General features: G+C 48.1%; 1 protein-coding gene across 2 annotated transcripts in view; it reads right to left on the reverse strand.

The window, feature by feature from the left end:
- Positions 1–23,316, reverse strand: part of UBE2F (ubiquitin conjugating enzyme E2 F (putative)) — a 61,932-nt gene extending 38,616 nt beyond the window's left edge. The window contains exons 1-4 of one of the 2 annotated variants that reach the window (XM_077155559.1): positions 23,261–23,316; positions 19,020–19,153; positions 5,844–5,873; positions 1,554–1,619 (exon numbers count right to left, since the gene is read on the reverse strand). In XM_077155559.1, coding sequence (XP_077011674.1) covers positions 1,554–1,619; positions 5,844–5,873; positions 19,020–19,137 — 214 coding nt within the window. In that variant the 5' untranslated portion in view covers positions 19,138–19,153; positions 23,261–23,316. Of the gene's footprint in view, positions 1–1,553; positions 1,620–5,843; positions 5,874–19,019; positions 19,154–22,437; positions 22,609–23,260 lie in introns of those variants that run through there. The other variant, XM_077155560.1, reaches the window with a different exon arrangement.
- Positions 23,317–23,817: the final 501 nt, after the last annotated feature.

Below are 23,817 nucleotides of genomic sequence, written 5' to 3' on the forward strand. Positions count from 1 at the left end.
AATAACCCAACTTAACCCCAAATTAGACTTGCCACAAACTCCATCATACAAGATAGTGATGAGCCTGGAAAAACCTACAAAGGCCTCTGAGTGACAAAACTGGTGCCTGGCAAGCAGGGTAGGGCGACAGAACCCCTAACACTGAAAATGCCCAGTAGAGGCTGAGAGGGAAAAATATCTGCACCACAGTCTGACTGCTTAATAAACAGAGACCCGACCTTAACGGCTACAGTAATTGCTGGAAACACCCCGCATCACAAGTAGATGACACTCACAGTGCTGACCGGGAAACTCTGAGGAAGCACTCTGGTGTTCAGTTTCCCTTCTTTAAGCAATGTATTTTAGGAAGGCAGATCAGTTACAATTCTCATCATTTCCAAGTCTTGGGTCCTTCTTGTCAGTTATCTACAAATGCCAGGCATGTGGAACGCCCACCTCTCCCAAAAGCTCAGTACTAAGCACCTCCTGGTGCTCTCCCCATCTTAGAGGAAAGGGTCCCAGACTCTGAACTCATCTCAATTGCCCCAGAGCCACATGCAGAGCCATCACACAGATAAAACTGCCCATTCTGAAATTAGGATTCCTCTTGTTATCTTTAATAAAAAACCTTCTACAGAAAACCCAACCAATCTAGAGGGAGAGAAGGCCATAGCTATCGGTAGGCTTATCAGCTACTGAAATTCTGCATTCTCTTTCAATTTTTAATTTAGCTAGTGACTCATTCTCAGTTTTTCTCCTTCCCTTTCTATTACCAAACTAAAATAACACCCTAAATTTCCTCCATAAAACTCCCTCTTGTTAATTCCATTCATCTTCCCCTCCTTTCCCAATCCATCCCACTGCAGAACCAAATGGCATGCTCTGTGGGGTAGGGGCTGCCACCCACCCCCAACATAAACATGGAGGGAGGGGCTGCACAGAACGCTGGAATCTTCAACTCGAGCTGCACATAACAAAAAAGCACACAAGTCTTGCCTTGAGCCAATTTGTAGATTAGAATAAAAAATTTGTTCAACTGCCCCTTGAAAATTAAAATCTAATATACAATGCTGGTCTATAACAAACTGGGAGGTCCTGCATGAAACCCCAACCCATATCAGCCCTCACCAGAAGAGCTGGCAACGTGCCGCCTGCTGCTCTGTGCCTGACACCGGGCTTTGGTACTTCACACACGCCATCAGTTTCGCCCTCACAACCCGCCTACAAGACACGTCCTCTCTGATCCCCCTCAGAGCGGGCTGTGCAGCCTGAAAGGGGCGAGTGATTCCCCCAGGGTCACACTGTGTCTGAACCCAGCAATGATTGGAGCCCCAGGCTCTCCACACACCCACTCACTCTGTAAAATGTGGACCGTAACTGCAGGGCATGGAGGTCCAGGTTAACACGGCCATACTTTATATGGCTGTGCATTTTCTCATACGGATGGTCATTAACGTCGTTACTTTTAAGAAAGTTAAGACTGGACAAGTCAAGCCAAAGATTACAGATGTGGGAAGCCTTTAAGATGTGCTGTTTTAAAATCACGTTAACACTTAAGTATGAAAGAATATTACCTGGGGTTACTGTTAGCTGAAAGCAATGTAGCTTGTTTGGATCAGGAAAATGCACTTTACATGTACCTGCAAAAGAAACAGCATGTCAGGAAGGTCTGATAACTAACAACAGTCCATATGTTGAGACTATGAAACACACATACACCTTACTGGTGTGGATAGGGTGATGTGGTTTGTTGACTAAGTAGGAAGACCCCGCTCTATTTGTTTGACAATAATTGTGCCAATATGCTGAAACTGTAACCAGCGGTTTATGCCATGAGTTTCCGTTTTTACGTCTTTTTACTGGTTAATTCTTTTTTTTTTTTTTTTTTTTTACATGGGCAGGCACCGGGAATAGAACCCAGGTCCTCTGGCATTGCAGGCAAGCATTCCTGCCTGCTGAGCCACCATGGCCCACTGGTTAATTCTAAATTGAAATGTTTTCTTTTCAACCTTTAAGTGGCCATTAAAGAGGTCTTTCATTAAATTTAAGAGTTAGGCTACTTTACCTTTAAAAGAAGAAACTGTATATACCCCAGCAAAGTTATTATATGTAGACCAAGGATAAACAAACATACAGCAAAAAAAGGGGAAAGAACTTAGGCAAAACATCTAGTCTGTTCACCTGACATAACCATTCACACCCACCCTGGTAAAATGGAATTAAAAGAAGTGTTATAGTTGCAAATGAGCTCACAGGGTAAAAATGGTAAACATGAAAAAAACATTCACTCTGACACTGGGAAGTTAGCCCAACTCCACATCTGCCTCCTTCAAACAAATGGGCCCCAAACTGTAGCTGCCCATAGAGTAACACCCAAGGAAACAGTACACGCAGGAATTTTCTTTATTTGTCTATGAACTCAGAAAATATTGTGCTAAATTCCTTAGGTCACCACAGACTTTCTTACCAGTTCCACTGAAAATATGTGCTGTTTTGCAATGATAGGAATTTTCATCAAAAATAGGGTGATTCAAATTTAGACCTGGGGACGGCGTTAGAGTCCATTTTAGTCTACCCCCTCAACTGAGAGATGATACACAGGTCCAGAGGGTCAACGACCAGCCCAAGACTGCCCAGGTGACCAACAGAAGGTAGTTTAGTTCCCAAATTAGTAACTAGTTCACACCTCTTTTTCCTAAATGATGATGTCTCATTTCATTTCAACACTTCTTAAACTCGTTAGCTTTGGGAGACTGAGACATGTTACACAAAGTAGCGGAGAACTGTTGGCAGTATTTCTTTTGTTTTTATGACTCAGAAAATAACATGAGAAGTGAAAGATCAGTCTAGAACAGCAGGACAGGATCTTAGAGGTTACAATGACAACTTCCTTATTTTAAAAAGAAAGAAATAGGGGCCAACAGGCTCAAGACCGTCCCCTAAGCCACATATTTAGAACTGTGTATGGCACACTTTATGGGTTTCAATATTTCTAATCTTAACTTGAAAAGATAAATGCCATCTTTCCAGTGAGATGCCTATATCAAAAACAGATGACTAGAGTTTGGGAAAGTTTCAAGATTCACTGCTGTTGGCAACATCCATTTGTTTTTACTGGATAACATTGTCTTTTGTTTGTTTATTAAAGGTACAGATGTAGAAGCCAACCCCTGGAACACAGCAGTCAAGGTCTGCTCAAGAATAAAGAAATTACCAAGGTGGATTATATAACAATAAAACTAATTAAAAGAATTAAAATGTAAAGCTCAAAAAAGGCCAAGTTCTAAAAGAAAGGTTAAAAGCTAGATTTTTTGTTTTACCTCAATTAAGAGGCTTTACTAAAACTTCAAAATTAAGCCTTTTTTATACATATGGGTTATCTAAGAATCTACAAATATTTCAATCTGAGACATTTTTTTAGTTGTACATCAGAGCTCCAAATAAGTTCTGAATATTTACAGAGCAGCACAGCTACATGTCAAGTTATTTCGTAATTATTTGCTTGCCTTTGCAAATATTTTGGAAAGATTATTAAATAGACAGTGAGAAGTAAGGAAATTGGCTTCCAAAAAGAGATCTGGTCTTTGACCCTGGAAGAAAACCTCTTCATCCTTGGCATCTGAAGTACCCAACACTCCTGTAATAGGAGTATCTTTTGTTATTCATGGTTGGTCCAGGACTATACCTGTTGTTCTTATGCTAGTGAGATTTGGGGGGACGGGGAGGGGTGCAACCTCACCTGTAGTCTTGGAATGGGGTGGCCACAGCTGAGGACCAAGCTTGACCCCTGGAGGGGTTGGAGACTAAGTTCAACCAGGTGGCCATGAATGCCACCAGTTACACCAGCATCAGGAAACCCCATGTAAACTCTGACTCTGGAAGCTTCAGTGAACTTCCATGATTGTGGTGACACATCCTGCCTCCACGCAGAGAGGCCAGGGAACCGTGGGCTTGAGAGCCTCCCAGATTCACCCTATGCCTATGTGTCTCTATAATAAAACTATAAGCCCAAGCATAGTGCTCTTAGTCTGTTCAGTGAGTTCTAGAATTTTTGAACCCAAAGGGGTGTTGTTGTTGTTGGATATAGGTTCCTAGGTTCTTGGCCATGCCGCGTGAAGAATTCAAGGGCACAGCACACAGATAGAGCAAGCAGGTAGGAAATGTATTCAGTACACATGCAGTACAAGAGCACACAAACACTCTCGCAAGAAGGGAGGGGAAGGGGCGAGAGAGCCTGGCACTGCGAGGCAATCTGCGTTCATAGATTTTTGTTCTTTTTGTAATTGTTATTAACTATTTTACTACCCTCCCCTTTTTCCTCCTTCCCTGATGCTGGATTGTAGAGGAATCACTCAGGTGGGGCTGGCTGGCCCCAGGTGCTGTTTTATTGCAGTTCTTCTCAGAGACACCTTTTTCCTTGTGGCCTGACCATTTCTGAAAGTTGCCGGCCACTGCCCTAATTCTAACCCTGCCTCAGTGGGGACTCCCAAATCTGTAACCAGTTGGTCAGAAGTGAGGGTGGCTCTGGCCACCTTGCCTGAAGGTCTGTCTTTATGCCGTGGGGTCTGGCCTATGCCAAGCAGAGTCAGCACTGAACTGCACTGAGCTACTTCAGCCCTTGCACTGACATCAGAAGTGTCCAGAGCTGCTCAAGATTCATATTTTCTTTAGAATAATGAACTGCTCACTTTTGGAAAGCATGGCTTGCTTGTAAAAACTGATTCAGACTTTACCCCCACTCTGGACAGGGAAGAGGGTAGAAAAGTTCTGAGGTCCAGCAATCCGGAGACTTGCAAGATATTTTTGACTAAGACCCACTAGAAGAAACACAGTTTGTGTCACAACCCATACTCATACATAAATAATATACATTAAAAATAACTTTTCTGGTGTTTTTTTTGTATTTAAAAAAAAAAACTTTTCAAGAAACAGTATGTATTTTCCCTTATAATACTAAATGCATTCTGATATTTTCTATATGACTTATTTTTTTTAATTGCTAGGTCCTACTTACAAAACTGACTTCATAACCACTTATGGGTTGTGACCTGCAACTGTATTTCCAACTTTAGATGGAGGTTGGAATGGAAATATTCATCCAAATCAAAATCTAAGTTCTCTGTAGCATTCACCCAAACCAGGGGGCCTATTCATAGAATATTTCATATACCAACAGTTATCCTCAGACTCAGAACTTTTTTAAAATAATGATGATAAAAAGTTATAATAAAAAAATATTAAAATAGTCAAAGCTTTTAGACTGATGGTCTTATGAACCATAAAGGGTGGGGGGGGAGGGTTAATGATAGAGAAAAATAAAATTTCACCTATATTATTCAAGTTAATTGCTTGAGAAATGAGCAAGCTTTCTGAGCTTGCCAGGGCTATACAGCTGGATTTTGTGTCTGGAGCAGTAAAGACCAAGCAAAATGAGGAAACCCATCGACAAAAAAGCAGTTAAGTTCTCCCATGTCAAATACAAATAAATACTCAATAAGCACTTCCTGGTCCCACAAGGTGGTGGCAGCACTAACGAGAATGGGACTACATGTTACTGATTTAAATGTCTTCCACTCCAACGAGGACACGGGGCAGAATATAACACAGAAGAGGTACAAACCCTAGCAGAGGGCACTTCTGCCTCCCACAGGGGTGTAAAGCATGATGTTCTCCATTTAGAAAGGTAATGACAACGCATTCTCAGTAGACCCTCTAAAAAATTCTGCTACGCTTTTGCACAAAATTAGAATTCATTCAAAACAGATGAAAAGCAGGCTATGCAAAGGTTATTAAAAACATAAAACAAGCTTTCACCTGCAATTATTTTACAGTACTTAATGTCTGGTTGGGGATGCTATACTTACAAGGTAAATTGGCTTCAAGTTCTGCAACCTCTGTAGAAACAAAGAGATTATTGTTAGTGGTCAATTATGTCACATAAAAACACCAGTTCTAAATTAGCAATTTCCTCCAGAGCACTGAGGACACAAATGAATTAGACTACCTGAAATCTACACCTGGCCTAAAGTTTAGACTTCACAACTTTTTCGTTGCATCCAAACACACACACTGACTTAAGGGAAGTTGACAAGTGCAGTCAATGTACTTAAAATTCACTTTAATATGAATGAAAATCACTTCAAACTGACACAGAAATTACCTACAGGTAAAAAGCCACAAAAGTGGGCAATGGTGGTGCAGTGGCAGAGTTCTCGCCTGCCATGCTGGAGACCTGGGTTCAATTCCCAGTATCTGCCCACGTAAAAAAATAAATAACAAGAGTGCTTTTAAAAATCCTGTTTCAGGTAGCTCAGTCTCTTGTTCATCTTATCCCTGGTGTCCTCCCAAGTTGTTCCAGACCTGCCAGTGAATTTCAGCTCTCAACAACAGGGAGGACCCCTTGACAAGGCCTTCTTCCCGTCCTGCCTTCCCAGGATGACGTGCCCAGGTTGTGCTCAGACTTTTCCAGGGAGAACAAAGACCCCACCTCCTGCTGCGGCCATCACTGTGCAGGCGATAGTGGACAACACTCACTGGCCCAGCAAAGCACAGCTCCTGAGAGCCACCCTGCCAGGACAGAGCCCTGAGCTCCAATCCTGCAGTCAAAGCCACGGCTGGTGGGGAGAAGGGCCGTGTGTGGAAATGACCAGCAGGCAGTTCGTCTGGAACTCAGCTGTGGGAACCAAAGAAGGGGTTTTCTAAACTGGGCTTTAAAGAATAAGTAGAAGTTAGTCCTAAGAGGTGGTTAAAAAAAAAAACATTTAAAAAGGGTATTTTAAGCAGGTAAATAAGCAATGTTTCAATTGTTATGGAAGCAGAGGCACTGAGGGCCCTGGACAGCCCCTGAACTGGTGACGGCTGCTTTGCCTGAAGGGTTGTCTTTATGCTGTGGGGTCTGGCCTACACCAAGCAGAGCCAGACCTGAACTGCATTGAGCTACTTCGGTAGCTCAGGTTTAGAAGTCTCAGCTTCATGCTGTGGGCAACAGGGAGCCATGAGAGATCTGTCAACAAGTTTCCAAGATCTGCTCCAAGAGGCCAACTCTGAAAGGGGCAAAGTTGGGAGCCAGTCCTGTGAGACACCTATTGTGGCAGCCCTGAGGAGAAAAGCTGCTGAGAGATAGCAGGAAGAACTCGAGGGGTGGCAGGGAGAAAAGGATGACAGACACTGAGAGATACCGTGCTAGGCTTGGGCTATGGCAGCAGAGCTGGGGGAGCTGCTGGGCAAGCAGTGGGCAAGCTCCTGGAGGTCTAGGCCATCCATCGGGGCCAGGACAAAGTGTTCTGAAGAGTGACGTCACCTACATCATCAGACTGGCTAAGACAAGCCAAGGGGAGATATGGGGAGGAGAAGCAACCTAGGTAGAAAGAAGAGGGAAAGGAGAAGGGAACGCAACAGATGAGAAGAGGATGGGAAAGGAGAGAGAGAACGATTCAGGCAGAGCACAGAAGAGGGCTCCAAGAAGAGGCAGCTGGACCCCCATCAGACCCTCTGGGAGCATTCAAAGTGGCAGGAAAGCCAGAGAAGAGAATGGAATCCAGATTACAAAAAAATTCAGAAACAAAGAAGTGGTCAGAATACAGACACAGCAGGCACAGACGACAGTGTCCAGAAGTCAGGAAGGGAAGAAGAGGGGAGATGGAGAACGGAACGTCTGCAAAGCTACAGCTGAGGGCAAGCTGGCAGGTGGCCCTACTTGGAGGCTAAGGGTTTGTGCTGGTTTGAAAGGATGTATGTCCGCTAGAAAAGCCATGTTTTAATCTAAACCCCATTTCATAAAGGCAGAAAAATCCCTATTCAATACTGTATGTTTGAATCTGTAATCAGATCATCTCCCTTGGATGATGTGATTTAGTCAAGAGTGGTTGTTAAACTGGATTAGGTGACGACATGTCTCCCCCCGTTTGGGTGGGTCTTGATAAGTTTCTTCAGTCCTATAAAAGAGGAAACATTTTGGAGAATGAGGAGATTCAGAGAGCAGAGAATTCTGCAGCACCACGAAGCAGAGTCCACCATCCAGCCACCTTTAGAGATGAAGGAAAATGCCTCCTGGGGAGCTTCATGAAACAGGAAGCCAGAAGAAGTTTAGTAGATGATGCTGTGTTCAGCATGTGCCCTTCCAGATGAAAGAGGAACCCTGACCATGTTCACCATGTGTCTTTCCAGATGAGAGAGGAACTCTGACTGTGTTTGCCATGTGCCCTTCCACTTGAGAGAGAAATCCTGAACTTCATCAGCCTTCTTGAACCAAGGTATCTTTCCCTGAATACCTTTGATTGGACATTTTTATTGACTTGTTCTAATTGGGACATTTTCTCAGCCTTAGAACTGTAAACTAGCAACTTATTAAATTACCGTTTAAAAGCCATTCTGTTTCTAGTATAGTGCCTTCCGGCAGCTAGCAAACAAGAACAGGGTTTAAGAAACGCACAGGTCTCTGATGCTCAACTATTCATACGAAGTGACTGAGAATATGGGCAAGGCAGAACATGCCCATTAAATACATTAGCTCCAGGGCCCAGGCATGAGGAATGGGCATCAAGAAGGGGTGGCAGGGGTAGGAGAAGTTCAGGAAAGGAGATGCCAGAACAGTGCAGGTTCCGGGGTCTCCCAGCCAGTCTGCCTGCAGGAGTGTCCTCATTGAGGAGAGAAAGGAACACATTCCTCCAGGTGGAGTGGTAGGCCCTCATGCTCTTACTATGACCAGAGAAGGCCTGGGAGTCAGTGGTCCTGGGTTGTGGCAAGTTAACACATACTCATGTCACAAAACCACCACAACCCTGTCAACAGTCACACATGCACCATGCTGAACTTCAGTTTCTTCCAGAGTGTGGCCCCTGGGGGAGGAGGGACCCTTGCAGAGACTGGCCCGCTCTGGCCCCCCTGAGAGCAGAATATTCCACAGAAAAGGCGGGCCACGAGGAATGCAGCCGAGCTCGGAGCCCGGAGCACATGTGATGAGGGCCAAGGCCTGCCCCGCTCCAAACGCACAGGGCATTTGGGTGAGTGTGAAAATCACAACTTTCTTCAAATCAGTCATTCACAACATTTTTTTTTCTTAAATAAATGCTTGTTCTATTAATATATAGTATCATAAGTAAACTATGTTTTTCAAACAAACACTACTTACTATTATATATTATACTGTTACCTATGCTTTTGTTGGTAACAATTTAAAAGGAACCGTCCTGGAGGCCCTTCGGCTGAGACTGATAATCGCCACCCTAAGCAGTGGGACAATTCTGTATGCGACGTCTAACTCAGATTGTCAGCATTTACAAAGCACACACATGCCCGGACGGCATGCTGAGTGGCTGCAGGTGAAGAGGGATAACACAATTGACGCATAGTGGCCATGGACAGGAGGATAGCAGGGCCACTGACGAGCGCTGAGGACCCCAAAGTGGGAGGCAGGAGATGCAGGACAAATCGTGATGGACAAGCACCAGAGTGGACCTTTCAGTCACAGGCCTGGGGCGTGGGGAGGAAGGAGGCGCAGGGGCTGGCTGAGCACTGACCTGGAGGACACCCACCCCAGGGCAGAGGCTCTCTAGCTGGCTGGACACCAAACCTCAGGGCGTTTGAGTTGTTGTTTTAATAGCCTTGTTAAAGTACAATTTACATACCATGGAACAGACCCATCCTAAGGGTCCAATTCAATGGTTTTATACATTTCAGAGCCCATGTACCCACCACCACAGTCCAGTCTCTGCTGAGTTTTTTAAAGTCCTGATGCCCTGGCCCTACCGCAGACCAACTACATCCAACATTCTAGGTGAGGGTTAGAATTCTCTTACCATGCCAGGTACTTTCGTTACGCTAATTCTTATAAACAGCTTTTCATATAAAGGGATCTCACAAACTTCACAAGCAGTGGAGAACCTAAGGTCTAAACCGGAATTCTACCCTTGCATTCCACTGTTTGGTGCGTCTGAAGCAGGAAGGGCAGCAGAGGCAGGGAGGGCCCTTTGCTTCAGCCCTGCAGGTATAACAACCCTTGACCCAAGACTTCCCAGGCAAGGAATCCAATCCAGGGGCTCAAGGTCAACAAAGATGCTTGGTCTTTTAGGTCAGCCCAGTACAAACGTGAAACAGTGCAGGCACAGTCATAGAACGCCCCTCCTGGAGTTAGATTAATAAGTCCTCTTTCAAATGTCAAATGATGGCAAACAGTAACCGTGAACATCAATAGTTATCAACATTGGACTCGGGACAAGAAGACCAGGACCAAAGGAATAAGCAAAGTGCTTTACACACTTAGCAAAGCTCTTCTCTCTGTCATCTTCCCTCCCCCAAGAACAGGGCCCCACCTCTAAGGTAACAAGAAATGAGGTATTTTTAAACTAATGAAAAGTCTCACCCACACCAGAAGCTGACACCTCTGCCACCCACATACCCAGCATTTCTGTGAGCACCTGGCTCCTTGCACAATTTCGTGGCCACACAACTTCCTTCTGAGAAACCGGGCTCTTCCCTTTTAACTAGTGCTCAAACCATGGAGCCCACTTGAAATACCAGGTTACAGCAAGGCCGGCTCTACCCCAGATGCCCTCACCCTTCCGTTGTGGCCACTCACAGCCTAGGACTGTGGCTACTACGGCCTGCCCTCCACCCCTGTCCTCACTCGGGTGTAGGGCTCTGCCTGGGCTGGGTCCACACTGGGTACCCCGGCACTGCTGCTAAGCAAGAGCAGGGCTTCCAGTGGAAAGGATGTGAGAACAGCCTTCCTCCTCACGGCCGAGGACCCAGACATCCCAAAGACACTCGGAGGTGAAGAAGGGTTCACCGAGAGCCAGGTCCAAGCCCTTCAAGAAGCTGAGCCCGTAGCCAGCACAGAGACAGCAGCCACCTCCTTCTGCCTGAACTGCTCTCTCTGAGAGCACCCACTCACGGTGCCCTTGTCTGGGAGACACCTAAACCAAAGATTCAGCTCAGCTGGGGGCCTGTGAGCACCAGGGGAGCCTGTACCCCCACCTCAGCCCTCCTGCTTGGTCCAAGGGCTTCCTGGCCCCACAGGGCTCACACTCAGAGGCACAAGCATGAACCCCTGGAAAGCAGACAGCACCTGGGAGCAGAGACAGGCACTGCCAAGAACGGAACCCCATGGCCTCACAGCAGTCCCTCTGCATGGGAGCACACACCATCATCCTGACCCCGTCTAAACCTTCCACCAGTCCGTTCTGCCCCAGCAGATGCTCAGAACACCTGGGAGTACTGCCAGGCTTCCCTGTCAACTGCCCTGCAAGTCCAGATGATTTAGCAAGCCAAACCCTGAAGTCTGCTCCAAGTTCCGGATGGGACTAGCACAAAGACACTGTTATGGAAAACAAATGGTTCTCCATATTATAGGAACTGCCCACTCTATAGGAACTGCCCTGGAGGGAGGCAGCTGCGGACCCATTACAGGAAGGTGAGGGACTCCCACACAAACAGGCACAGAATCCCTTCAGTCAGCCCATTCCAGCGTCCACACACATGGCCAAGGCCACTGGGCACCCTGTAGGCCAGGCCACATCCAGGACCCCACAAGCCTACAGTACCCCATGTTTCCTTAAGAGACATTGGGATGTGGATGAGCAGCCAGGCCTCCAGGTTCTACCAAGTGGACCCAGAACCCAGACAGCCTCAACCAGAACCCACCAGCTGAAATGAGAGAACAAGGAAGCACAGTGGGGTCAGAGGCTGTGAGGGCCAAGGCTACCCACAGATCCACCCGCGCCAGTTCCTGTCATTTCAACTCCGAACACAGTCCAATTCCAAATCAGCACATTCACTGTAGACTAATACAGGCAACAAGTTCCTGCCAGCCTGCCCGGAGCCCCCTGAGGTCTTTCGGGGTCAGACACTAGACTGATACACAGCAGGCACTAAAATGCTTGTTGCGTGAACAAGTGAAAATACATGAGGGAAACAGAAATGCTCAGCTAGCCATCCTAAGAGAAATGCCCAATTTCTGACAGGCAAGGAATTCTGTCCTGAGGGCTATTTGAGAGTTGGGGGGGGTTGAAGAGCCTAAGCAGGGGCCTGCTCTTGTCCCCTGGGAACACAGCGCCATCTGCCCTGTGGCTGAAAACACTGTGACACCTGGTTCACAGAGCCCTGGTCTGACCAGTCCCATGTCATGGCCTGCCAGGAAATGTGGTCATCTGACATTCTCTTCCCCCAGGGTCCCCTAGCTCCCTGGATTCAGGGCAGACAGTACTCCTCAGCCACAGGCCAGAAACATTTGGACTGTTCAACACCCTGGAGGAACTGCCTCGAGCATCTCTGCAATTCCAGCCAGGAGTGCTGAAGGCACTGGTGTGCACGGTGGAGCCCCTGTGGGCATGCAGGCCTCGCCCCATCACCCTAAGGCAGATTGGAGTGTCTGTGGGCTGAGGTCTGGAGGAGCTGCCTGCTGTCTCCTACCTCCTCTCGCCCATAAGAACTGGGCCCACTGCTCTAGGAAAAAAGAGGGGATGTTCCTGCTGTGCAGTCTACAGGCCCTCCCTACTCCAGGGACTGGCCCTGCAGATATTCACACCAGGCCAGGTCTCCGACCACTGAGGTCAGGCAGGACAATGGACCACTACAGTCTATCTTTTTGCCAGTTGGCTTCTGCATTCTCCCCTCTGGGGCCGCCACCATGGCTGCAGATCACTGTGACACATGGCCCAAGGGCTGTATGACTGTGGCTGGGGGCCTGGAGGCAAGGGCTTTCAACTCTAAGCCCTCCGGGGGACTGCCAGGCTGCACAGACCCCTCACCCAAGGACAGCCCTCCTGGGACAGCCCCGTTTGATAACTCACCAATCCAGGACAGCACAGAAGGACCTGTGGCAGGGCCTTTGTCACCACTTGATTTCTCCCCCTGGCCACTCTTGTTCCTTCTCCCTCCCTTCCAGGTGCCCCTCCAAGGGTCCAAGAACATTCCTGAACAACAGGAATGTCAAACTCCCTGCTTCCTGGAACCCAGCCTTGGGCATCAAGTCCCCTAAGCACATTAACATGCAACATACTGATCCTCTGAATAATGTCTTCACGCAAGCCAGAGTCACAGCCCACAATGACAATTCTGACGGTACCAGTCTTGCTGAACTCGAATGCCCTACTTCTTCTCAAATTGCCCTAAGGGGAATTTCTCCAGGAAGGGACTCCACTCCCAGAAGCACTGGGTGTCCCTCTACCAGGAGGATGTGTTGGCCTTCCTGCCAGCACTCCCCATCCCAGTCCATTCTGGAATGTTCCATCCAGGAGAACCTCTCACCATAATCATGTCGTCCACTGCAGGCTGCACAAAGTCCTGCTTCCAAGGGCTCTGTCCCTGTCTCCACCTGAGGGAGGCTCACAACACCCCCAGGACACCTCTAGGAAGTCTTCAGGATTCTGGGCCTGAATTCCATCCCACCTGCCCTCCCTGCACTTGCTCTGCAAGAAAACTGCTCTGGCCAGGCACACAGCCAAAACCTTCCTGTTGGAAGTCCCTTGGGACCTGGCCCTCTGGGGATGGGCAGACCAACCTCCCTCACGACTAGCCCACAGGAAGGGCCAGCAGCCCTCTCCTGGAGGTACCAGACCTTTCCCCAGTGACACCCCCACTTTTACCTGGTGCTCCCCAAGTTGCTATAGATCCTGCTGCAGCCCGAGCCCATCTCACAGGGCTGGCAATGCCAGCATTTAAGAAGCTTCTCACCTGTCAGGCCCTGAGTTGGCCTCTCCTCATCACACACACACAGCTCACCTTTCTGTCTTGAACCAACTCAGACTGGATCACAGAGGTGGAGTACCATTCCTGAGGTCCCACAATTAGCATGTGCTTAGCTTCGATTTAAAAACAGGTCATCCACCACCTCACACCTAGAAGAATGGCTGCTATTAAACAAACAGGAAACTATAAACGTTGGAGAGGATGTGGAGAAACTGGGACACCTATGCACTGCTGGTGGGAATGTACAATGGTGCAGCCACTATGGAAGACTTTGGCGGTTCCTTAGGAAACTAAATATCAAGTTGCCCAATGACCCAGCAATAGCACTACTGAGTATATACCCAGAAGAACTGAAAACAATGACACAAACAGTCATTTGCACACTGATGTTTATAGCTGCATTATTCACAATCGCCAAAAGATAGAAACAAAAAAATGCCCATCAACAGATGAGTGGATCAACAAAATGTCATATATACATAGGATGGAATATTATGCAGTAGTAAGACAAAATGATATCCTGAAGCACATGACAAGATGGATGAACCTTGAGGACATAATGCTGAGTGAAATAAGCCAAACAAAAAATGATAGATACCGTATGAGCCCACTTTTATGACCAACATAAAGGTATAATCAGAGGCTTATAATACAGAAAATAGGGGACTTAGAGATACATAGAAGCTAGAGATGGGTGAACCATTAGCTAATGAGTTGAACTCCAATGTAAGGGAATAGACAGGAGCGAAGGTAGTTCTCTAGTGGGTCTAGAAGTAATATTACCATACTGAAGATGAACAAGATTGAAAGAGGTAATACAGATCTACATGTCCCACTGACACTAGAAATATGAATGAGTTCTCGTAAGAATTACTTCAAAGATATGATTCTTGTATAAAGAGTGTTTAAGTCCAGGGTTCAGGGGAAAACTGCTATTGCATGCTATGAGCTATGTTCAAAAGGAAACCATCAGCACTACCACAGCAACAGCAGAGGTAAATAATGGGGGAAGGGACAAGAATTAAGAAGAGGTTTCAATTTTCTATTTGGCAAGGGAGTGTTTATTGGTTTTCTTTCTCTTAGAAACAATGAAATCATCTAAAATTGAGAATGTTGACAGACTGTGGACCAAAGTCCGTCATCATTCGCCCTAAACATGATGCCTGATGAATGCAGGTGGCTAAAGGAGGCACTGACAGAGAAGTAGATTGGCGAATGATGGTGCATACTTATGAACGCAGGTTGTGCTGCTACAAAAAGGAACAAAGTCGTGAGGCATGAAATGATGTGAATGAACATGTGGGACATTTGGTGAGACAAAATAAGCCAGAAACAAAAGAACAAGAATGGTATGGTCACCTTTAGAAAATGCTTATAAGAAAAGAGGGCCTAGATTGTAAGCTTTTAGAGCAGACACATTAAGTCTGGAGTGGCGATTATTATTTCTTTTTTGAGAGGATTTTGAGAGGCTATTTTACATATATAACCTGATATTTACAGACAAGAACGAAGCTGACCAGGTTGGGGTTAAAGTAATTCAGAACATAGAGGTAAGGAAGACAGTGTCTATATTTTAGAACCACACATACTCTTTGCAAGTAATGGAAGAAAGATTTATTTGGTCCGGAACTGAAATTTTCTGTAGTGCACAATCTAATTCAACCTATCTGTAAAGTTCATTTGAACAACTGAAATACAGGGAGCACAGAATAAGAAAGAGGTCCTTTAATCTTGTATAGATTATTGTAATGCCCAGATAGACCCTCGAGTACATTAAACAGACAATCAGAAAGTATTGGCAAAGTCCCTTGAGGGAGGGGAGAAAGACTATGGAACTACAAACTTTACCATCAGGGAATCCCCTGATACTGTGTCAAACTTTAGAGACCCCCAAATCAATAGGCCATACCCTCGATCAGGAGGCTTACTCTTGTGAAGCTTATGTAGGTAGCACAGAAGCTTACACTATCCATAGGCATGCCTAAGAGTTACTTCTGGAGGACTTCTGTTGTTGCTCAGATGTGGCCTCAGTCTCTCTAAGCCCAACTCTGCAAGTGAAATCATTGCCGTCCCCTCTACATGGGACATGACATCCGGGGGTGAAAGTCTCCCTGGAGATGTGGGAGATGACTCCCAGGGATGTATTCAAGACCTGGCACCATGAAATTAACAATTCCATCCTGACCAAAAGGGGGAAAGAAGTGTAATTAAAGTATCAGTGGCAGAAAGAGTTCAAGTAGACCTGAGAGGTTACACAAGCTTCAGGCAGAACTTGCTACCTATCATAACCTGCCAACCCCCAATCAGGACCATTCCAGTCAATCCTAAAGAACACCTAGGGCAATATATAAGATTCCAGAAAGGTCCAGGCACTAGAGTAACTTTCCAGAAACCTACAACCTCCAGATGAGCCCCCTGGTCCAGATAAATCCCAAAACCTAGCCCAGCCTTTCTAGAACATCAGATAGCTCCATCTCCCTACCCCATATTAGTGACAGACCCTTCCAATATGAGAAATTTACAATTGCCATAGGCCAAACATTCCTAAAGAGAGGGATGGAAAGATCAAAGGTGATGGTGGAGCTATACAGAGAAGATAGGATTTAGCAAACGAATATGAATGCTGAATCATGAAATTGTTATCTCTCTTAGTCTCCTATATTTTAGAGCAGCTAGAAGTAAAGTAAAAACCTGAAATTATCACCCATGTGATATATGAAAATGTTCTACAATTAAATGTGGTGCTATGCTTTGAAATTTATAGCTTTTTTGTATATATGTTATTGTTCACAAAAAAAGGAAAAAAAAGTCAATTGTGATGATAAAAAAGTACTTAAGCCCTCTAGCATCCTATATTCTGGAGCAGCTAGAAGGAAAAATATGAGAGGATCGTATGGAAGCCCCTGACAAACTTTGGGATCCATCCTGTAACCACTTGTTGAAGAGTGTTTTGAAAACTATTGCTTTTTTATTTCTTTGCTTTGTATATATGTTATACTATACAACAAAAAAAAGTTATAACAAAAACAGGTCACTACAGGCCCAAGGCCAGGCCAAAGGTGCTCAGGCAGAAAGTGCATAGCTGGGGAAGGGCAGAGGGCCGCCTCCCCCCTTCCCTTCCCTTCCCTGCAGTCAGCACCTCCGTCCCTTAACTACATCCTCAAACTCCTGGGGCAAGCGTCCAGGCCATGTTCTTATCAGCCAGTGCAGATGGCATGCTTAAGGCCATCACAGCCTCACTGTCGCCAAAGCATCTGCCTCAGCTTCACAAGCTCTCCAACGCTCCCAGCAGACCAAGCCCGTTTAATCTTCAGCATTCCCTTCACAACAGGCATCACCCATCCACAGGACCATAGACTTCTGGACTCCAGGGTGTTATTTGCTCAGTTCTCATAGATACCTTCACTCCCACGTTCTACCTCCAACTCCAAATAACTGAATCCACACACCTCAATCTTAATAGTCCTAGCCAAGGGCTCCACCGTAGCTGCCCAGTGTCACTTCCCCATCAGTAAAGCCACAGAACAACGAAGCACAGCAGAGCCAGACTGCACGTCACCAATAATTGACCCAAACGGCAAGTGGGACAAAGGAGCCCCTCTAGGCATTGACCACTCACTCAGCAAAGCATCTTCTAAAGCACCTTCTGTTTGCAGCCTCTTAGGTCAGGCCACCCTTGCCCTTACCCATCCTTCACCACAGGCCCAATGGCCCCCCACTCAGCCAGGGCCTGTGAGGAAGATGGAGGGAGCCAGGGGCCTAGTGAGTGATGTGTTACCCTGAAGTCTATTGCCTGCAGCCACCTACCCATCACCTCTAAGAACCTTGGCCCCAGAAACTTCAACATTATCAACCCCTCATGAGACCTCCCAGGTGAGTCCCGAGCTCTGGCAGGAAGCATGGAGGAGCCTCAGACCCAGCTTCCCAAATCCCCTTTTCTCTGGGCTTGCACTTGTTCTGCTCATCAAGTTTCTGCTTGCTGGGTCTGGTCTCCTTAGCTGTTCCATGCCAATTTGTGGGTATACTCACAGAACTGCAATATATGGGCAAGTTTCTTCACCTTTCTAGTCTGAGTTCTTCATCTGTATAATGGGGATGACACTACCACCCCCTGGCCAGGTTTTGTAAAGGTCAAACAACAATTTACCCCACCAGGTACCCAAGAGAGGGCCTGGCCCAGCCCTACATACTCAATGTGCAGCAGCTGCTCTTAATCACCTCAACACACACAGCGAAGGAGGCCATGACAAAAGACAGGACCCTCTCTTTACAGCTTCCCACCCACTCTTCCTCAGCTAAAGTCTGGGTTTCCCTCACTGCAACTTCCCAGATCCTCAAAATATTCTCCACTCAGGAGTGTGACAACCCACTTCCCAAATCCCTCATCAGGCTTCCTTGGCCCCTGCCTTCATCTTCATCTGTAGACGGAAGTCTTGAAGCCAAACTCCGGCAAAAGAGGCTCAAGGAGGACCTGCAGCCCACCCACCCCCGCCTCCACCCAGGGTAAACCCTGCAGGGCCCCTCACTGACTCAACATAATCCAGGACTGTCCCTGACTCAGTGGGAAAAAAGCTTCTTTCTCCTTCTTTAACCAATTATCCATTATGCTGGTCTTTCTTAGAGCTATATCAAGATCCAGTGGCTGAGGGAAGAACAAGGAAGTGATATTATTTTAGTCTCTGCCAAACAACCCCCTTCCTGGGGTTCCTCCCCAAGCTTAGCAGTGGTTCATTTCTGCAAAGGCTGACCACACTGGTTTTATACACACATGTTCTCCTGTCATCTGATTCACCTGAGGACATATAAATGCTACATGGACAGCAGAAGTAACTGCAGGCTCTAGGGCACCATTCACATTATTCTGTGAAGAGGACTAATTTTGCACAAGGCTCTCCCTTAGGTTCTGACCTGCATAAAATGGGTTCTGTATGGATCCTAAGAGATTGCCCAATTCAATCTCTCTCTTTACAGACAGGAAACTCTGGTGGGGAGGAGTCAGGAAAAAAGAAAGAAACCACATACACACCCCAGCCCAATAATGGTGGCCCAGGACGAGGTGTGGGCCTGCTGACTCCCCGACCTTACTCCTCCCACCGCAGTCCTGCACGCCCCATGAAGCACATTCAAAGTGGGTGAGACATACCATCACTTCCAAGACCATGTCCCTCCCACTAGCATTCTCAGTGTCAGCATGGCAGAGTCCTTCCACCATAAGTTAAAGGCAATTAGATTTTGAAATGTTTTCCAATACGTATTTCTATTTAGCAACAGGCTGCTTTATATCCCACAGGAGCCTCTACACAACCTTGGTTTTGTTACAGGACATGCAGACAGCTCACAGGTATAACCCTCACCTTTAACCAACAGCTTGTCTCTCACAGACACCCTCCGAGTGGAGTCTGAAGCAGTGGCTGCCGTTCGGGAGCCTTTAAGACCATCATCCCGCTTCAATTTGCTTGCCAGAGTTAGCATTACTGCTGCTTTTACCCTGAAATACAGGAATAAAAACAGGTTAAGAACCACGTCTCTAGACACTAAACATTGAGATAAAGAAGTAGGTTTTTAAATTTTGATTTTTTTCTATACATATTGTCATGGTCAGGTTCATGCGTCAGCTTGGCCAGGTAGGGTACCTGTTTGTCTGGTTGGGCAAATGCTGGCCTGTCTGTTGCGATGAGGACATTTCATAGAATTAAATCATGATCCCATCAGCTGCATCCACAGCTGATTCCATCTGTAATCAGCTGGGGGCGTGTCTTCTTTAATGAGTGATACTTAATCTAATCACTGGAAGCCTTTTAAGGAGGATTCAGAAGAGACAGGCTCTCTTCCTGCTTTGGCCGGGGACCCTCTCCTGTGGAGTTCATCCAGACCCTCCATCGGAATCGTCAGCTTCACAGCCTGCCCTGCAGATTTTGGACTCTACATTCCCACGGTTACATGAGATACTTTTATAAATTTTATATTTGAATATTTCCTGTTGACTCTGTTTCTCTAGAGAACCTTAATACACATATGAAGTACATGAATAAAACTGGATTATCTTATCATGAGTCGGGGTAATTTCTATGCCATCCTTCTTGGACCTCATTTTTTTTTAAGGCGAGGCATCCATTTAACAAATCCTCACTGAGTACTAGCTAGGTGCCAGGCCCTGGGAGGTGACTATGACAAAGCCCACAGAGCTCATCAGCCCTACCAACCAGTGTGCCACTGTACCCAGGCAGGTCTGCCTTTCCCACTAGGGTGCAGCCTCAGCGTCGAGCCCATCACAGCCTGAAAGCACTCAGCCTGCTGAGGATGAGGCACCACAAGGCAATTTACCTCGCTTCTTCCTTTAATAAAGATGTACAAGCATCTTCACACTTATTTATGCTTCATTTACATTTTAGGCAACATCAGTATCAACACGAAGTTATAATTTCTGCCAAACACTCGATTCCCTTCTCCAGCGGCTGCTTCCAACCTGTGTTTCAGATTCCACCCCTGAACACTCACTAGGAAGGACAAGCAAGATCAAACAGGTGGTGCATGGATTGACTGGGGGAAAGGGGCTAAAGAAACACCATGGATTTCAACAGGTGTCATTAGTCTCTGGAATCTGCCTTCTGTTTTGAGATCAATCTCCATTTATCTGACATGGCTCCATAAAGAAATTCTGAATTTCTTTTAAGGACAAATACTGGTCCGCATTTACATTTTCTTTGTGGCTTTACCATCACTTCCTTTCAATGGCACTGATTCTTTATAACAGAAAATGATCTAAAAATTCCAGAGGAAAAACTTAACGAAAGCACAGAACTTTTAGTTTGAGCTCAAGATCTTGAAAGCCAAAATATAAGAATACTGCCTTCCAGAGTCCCAGTGCAGGGCTTCTCCACTCCTAGGAGGCGGGGTCACAACCAACAAAACCACATCTTCACAGATGTGTCCAAGGCAAGGGAGCTGTTGTGTGAATATGGTAACTTCTTAAAGGCGGGAGGGTGGGGAAAACAGCTGGAGAACAGCAGGACTGTCCAGAGCTGAAGCAAGCTCCCTTGCTCCATCCCCACCTGGAGGGATCTTGCCAGGAATCCCAGAAGCCGATGGAGCACAGACCCAGTGTTTGCATGCCTGACCAATCCCCACGGCCAAGAGCCCAGACAGGCACACGTGTCCTGCCCAATCCTCGGTCACTTGATGATGGGCTGCGATATGCACCCCTCACGTGGTAGTCAACTGGAAATAGCAAGATGCACCACACAAAGTCCACTGGGTTTTTATCCTCTGGCTGACCTCAGAATGCAAACATAGCAAAAAATACAAAATAAAGTCATGCTGTGTGGCAAGGAGCTTTCAGCAGGCAGTTTCTGAGAAATGCCATAATAAGGAACCCCAAGCAGAAGCAAGGGCCAAGGCACGTGCCTGGACCAGCCAGGCAGACATCCAAGAACTGGAACCAAAGGTGCCAGCTCTGGGTTCTGGTGAAAACAACCACTCACAGAAAGAAAGCTGTACTGCCAAGAAGGCCTCACACCACCATGGAGGATGCTCTTAACTCTTATCGCTTGAAAACATCCCCCCACCGCTGAGTACCAATTCTCTGGAGGCAATAGTCAAATCTACTGAGACAGACCTGTGGCTTGCTGTCTTCAACAATGGTTCTTAAGTCACACTGGGCACTAAGGTGTAAAAGAAAATAACACTGGCACTTTCTTATCCATAGAAGGCAATATAAAATTTACTTTCTGAAAATTGTAAGAAAGTAAATACATAATGACCATCTCTTTCTCCACCATCTGCATCATTCATTCCACTTGAGGGATAAATCAAAGGCATAATTTAGGAATGTTTCCATAACTGTTAAGCTGAATTTATACAAGGGGATTTGAACAAAAATACTATTCAAACTGTTAAGAGGTTAGGTGAATGAATGCCTGCTGTTGCTTCAGAATTCTCTTTTCCTTTTTCTATATGCTTCACATCTTGGGGACCTGGTTTAAAAGGAAACTTCCCCTTCACCACAAATTACATTCTGACTAAAGCAGCATTTTAGGTAACAGCTCAGCTATTTTAAATGGCATGCTCAATCTCTAAATTCTACAAGTTGCCCAATTAAGTTTCTCCTCTGGGTAGGATTTGCTTTCGATGTTGGAAGAGAATTCTCGTGTGATGTTTTACTAGTCTCATCATCAAGCGATATTTACTCAGCTAATCCCTGAACGTAGTGACAAGCTCAGGCCATGTCACCTCTGTAGTTTAAGATGTGGTAAACTCTTCACTTCAATTGCAAGTGAAGCATAATTTAAGATGGAACTGTGGGTCACCAGGAAGCACCCGAATTCTCCAGTTGAAGGTTCTAGAACAGGCAGAGCACACAAAAGCCCACACCTCCCCCTCCTCCGTCAGAATGCCAGTGCCCAGGAAAGTCCTGCCTTCCATAGCCCTCCTGGTTGGCCAACCCACCCTGACTTTCAGGAATAAACCTGCCCCCTCCGGCCGCGCCTACCACCTGAACGGCAATACGCCCAAAGCGTTCCCCACTCCTGAACTAAGCCTGGTGATTTCTACCTGTGAGTCTCCCCACCTGTCCCATCCCCCATCCTCTGCGGGATCCCAGCCCTTCCTCTACCCCACCCCCACCCCCTAGTCCTACCAAGACTCCTCTACACCAAAGGTAGCCGGCCTCCTCACTGTTTCCTAAGAACACTCTGGTATCTTCTAGAAGCTTCTACTCATTTCTAGTCGCGATACCTAGGAGTGGCTATCTTTGCCTTCCCCGCCAAATCCTACCCGGTTCCTAGGGCCCCATCCAGATTCCCACGTCTCCACCAAGAAGGCCGCTTTCTAGCCTGCCCAGGCCGTCCAGACCGTGCTCCGGCGCCGGAGGGATGCAGAGGGGCCGCAGCCCCTCACGTGGCCGAGGGGGAACCTGACCCCAGAAGGGGAAGGCCACACCCACGGCGACCAGCCAGCAGCACCGGACCTTGAGTCCGAGACTCCGGTGGAGTAATCGTTCCAAGATGTCCTCCCTCCTCCGGGAGAATTTCCCCACCACCGTGGCCGCCCGCAACCGCGGCGACGCGGGCGACACGTCCTTCCCGCGGCGGGTGAGGTGACAGGGCGCGGGGCGCTCCCTCCGCAGCGCGGGGCTCCGCGCGGCCTGGCCCGACTGCCGAGGCCCTCGGGGCTCAGACTGCCCGCGTCCTGCGGCCGCGAGGGGCTGGTGACCTTGGGCAGGGCGCTCGACCCCGCTTCCCTTCCGCGAAATGGAGCGAGCAGCTCCCGGGTGACCCGAACGTCCAGGCGGTGGGGGACGCGTCGCCCCCGGCTCCGCGCTCGGTGCAGCGGCCCTCGGCGCCGCCGGCTCCCCGTCGGCCCCGCAAGGCCAGCGTCCCGACCGGCCTAGCCGCGTCCGCGCCCGCGCCCAGCGGCGCCGCCCCTCCGCCCCCCGCGGGCCGGGATCGGGAGTCGGGGGTCGGCGGCCCAGGGCGCGCCCGCGGTGTCCGTCCGTCCGGCGCCCAGCGGTGAGGAGCGCTCCTGGCCCCGCCGCCCCGCGCCCCCGGCTGCCCGGCGCAGCCCCCACGCCCTGCCCGGCGTCCCGGGCGGTCCTCACCTGGGCCCCCCGACACGGGCGAGGCGGGCCCGGCGCCCAACACCACGCCCGGCCCGCGGCGCGGCGGCGAGACGCGGCCCCTCACGGCGCACCGGCTCCGGGGCGGCGGGACCGGAAGTGGCGGGGCGGGGACTCGCCGCTCTCGCCCACGGCGGCAGCGACGGCAGCGGGCGCTTTAAAAAAAAAATTCAAAGTCTGGCAAGAACTTTATTTGGAGCCTGACAAGCGAACAACAGCGTGCGCCGGCCTGCCGCCTGAACCTCGCTGATTGGCAGAGAACACGGCCGGAGGGCGGGAGCAGGTCTCTCGGCCCTCGCTGATTGGCGAGTGGTGGCGGGGGAAGAAGCCGGGAGGCGGGACCGAAGCCCTGGGGGTGGGGCGTCGTTTCGGAGTCTGCGCGCGAGAGCACCGGGGGCTCTGCGCCACGGCCCTGCCCTCCATTCATTTTTTTCGGCGATCGGCGGGCTCAGAGGAGCCGCGCGCCGCCCGCCCTGGAGCCGCAGCCGGGCGGGAACTGACAGCCTCCGTCTGAAGGGCGCCCCGCTGTGCCCCCCAAG

The sequence above is a fragment of the Tamandua tetradactyla genome, chromosome 3, assembly GCF_023851605.1.
Source record: "Tamandua tetradactyla isolate mTamTet1 chromosome 3, mTamTet1.pri, whole genome shotgun sequence".
In the NCBI taxonomy this organism is placed as follows: domain Eukaryota; kingdom Metazoa; phylum Chordata; class Mammalia; order Pilosa; family Myrmecophagidae; genus Tamandua; species Tamandua tetradactyla.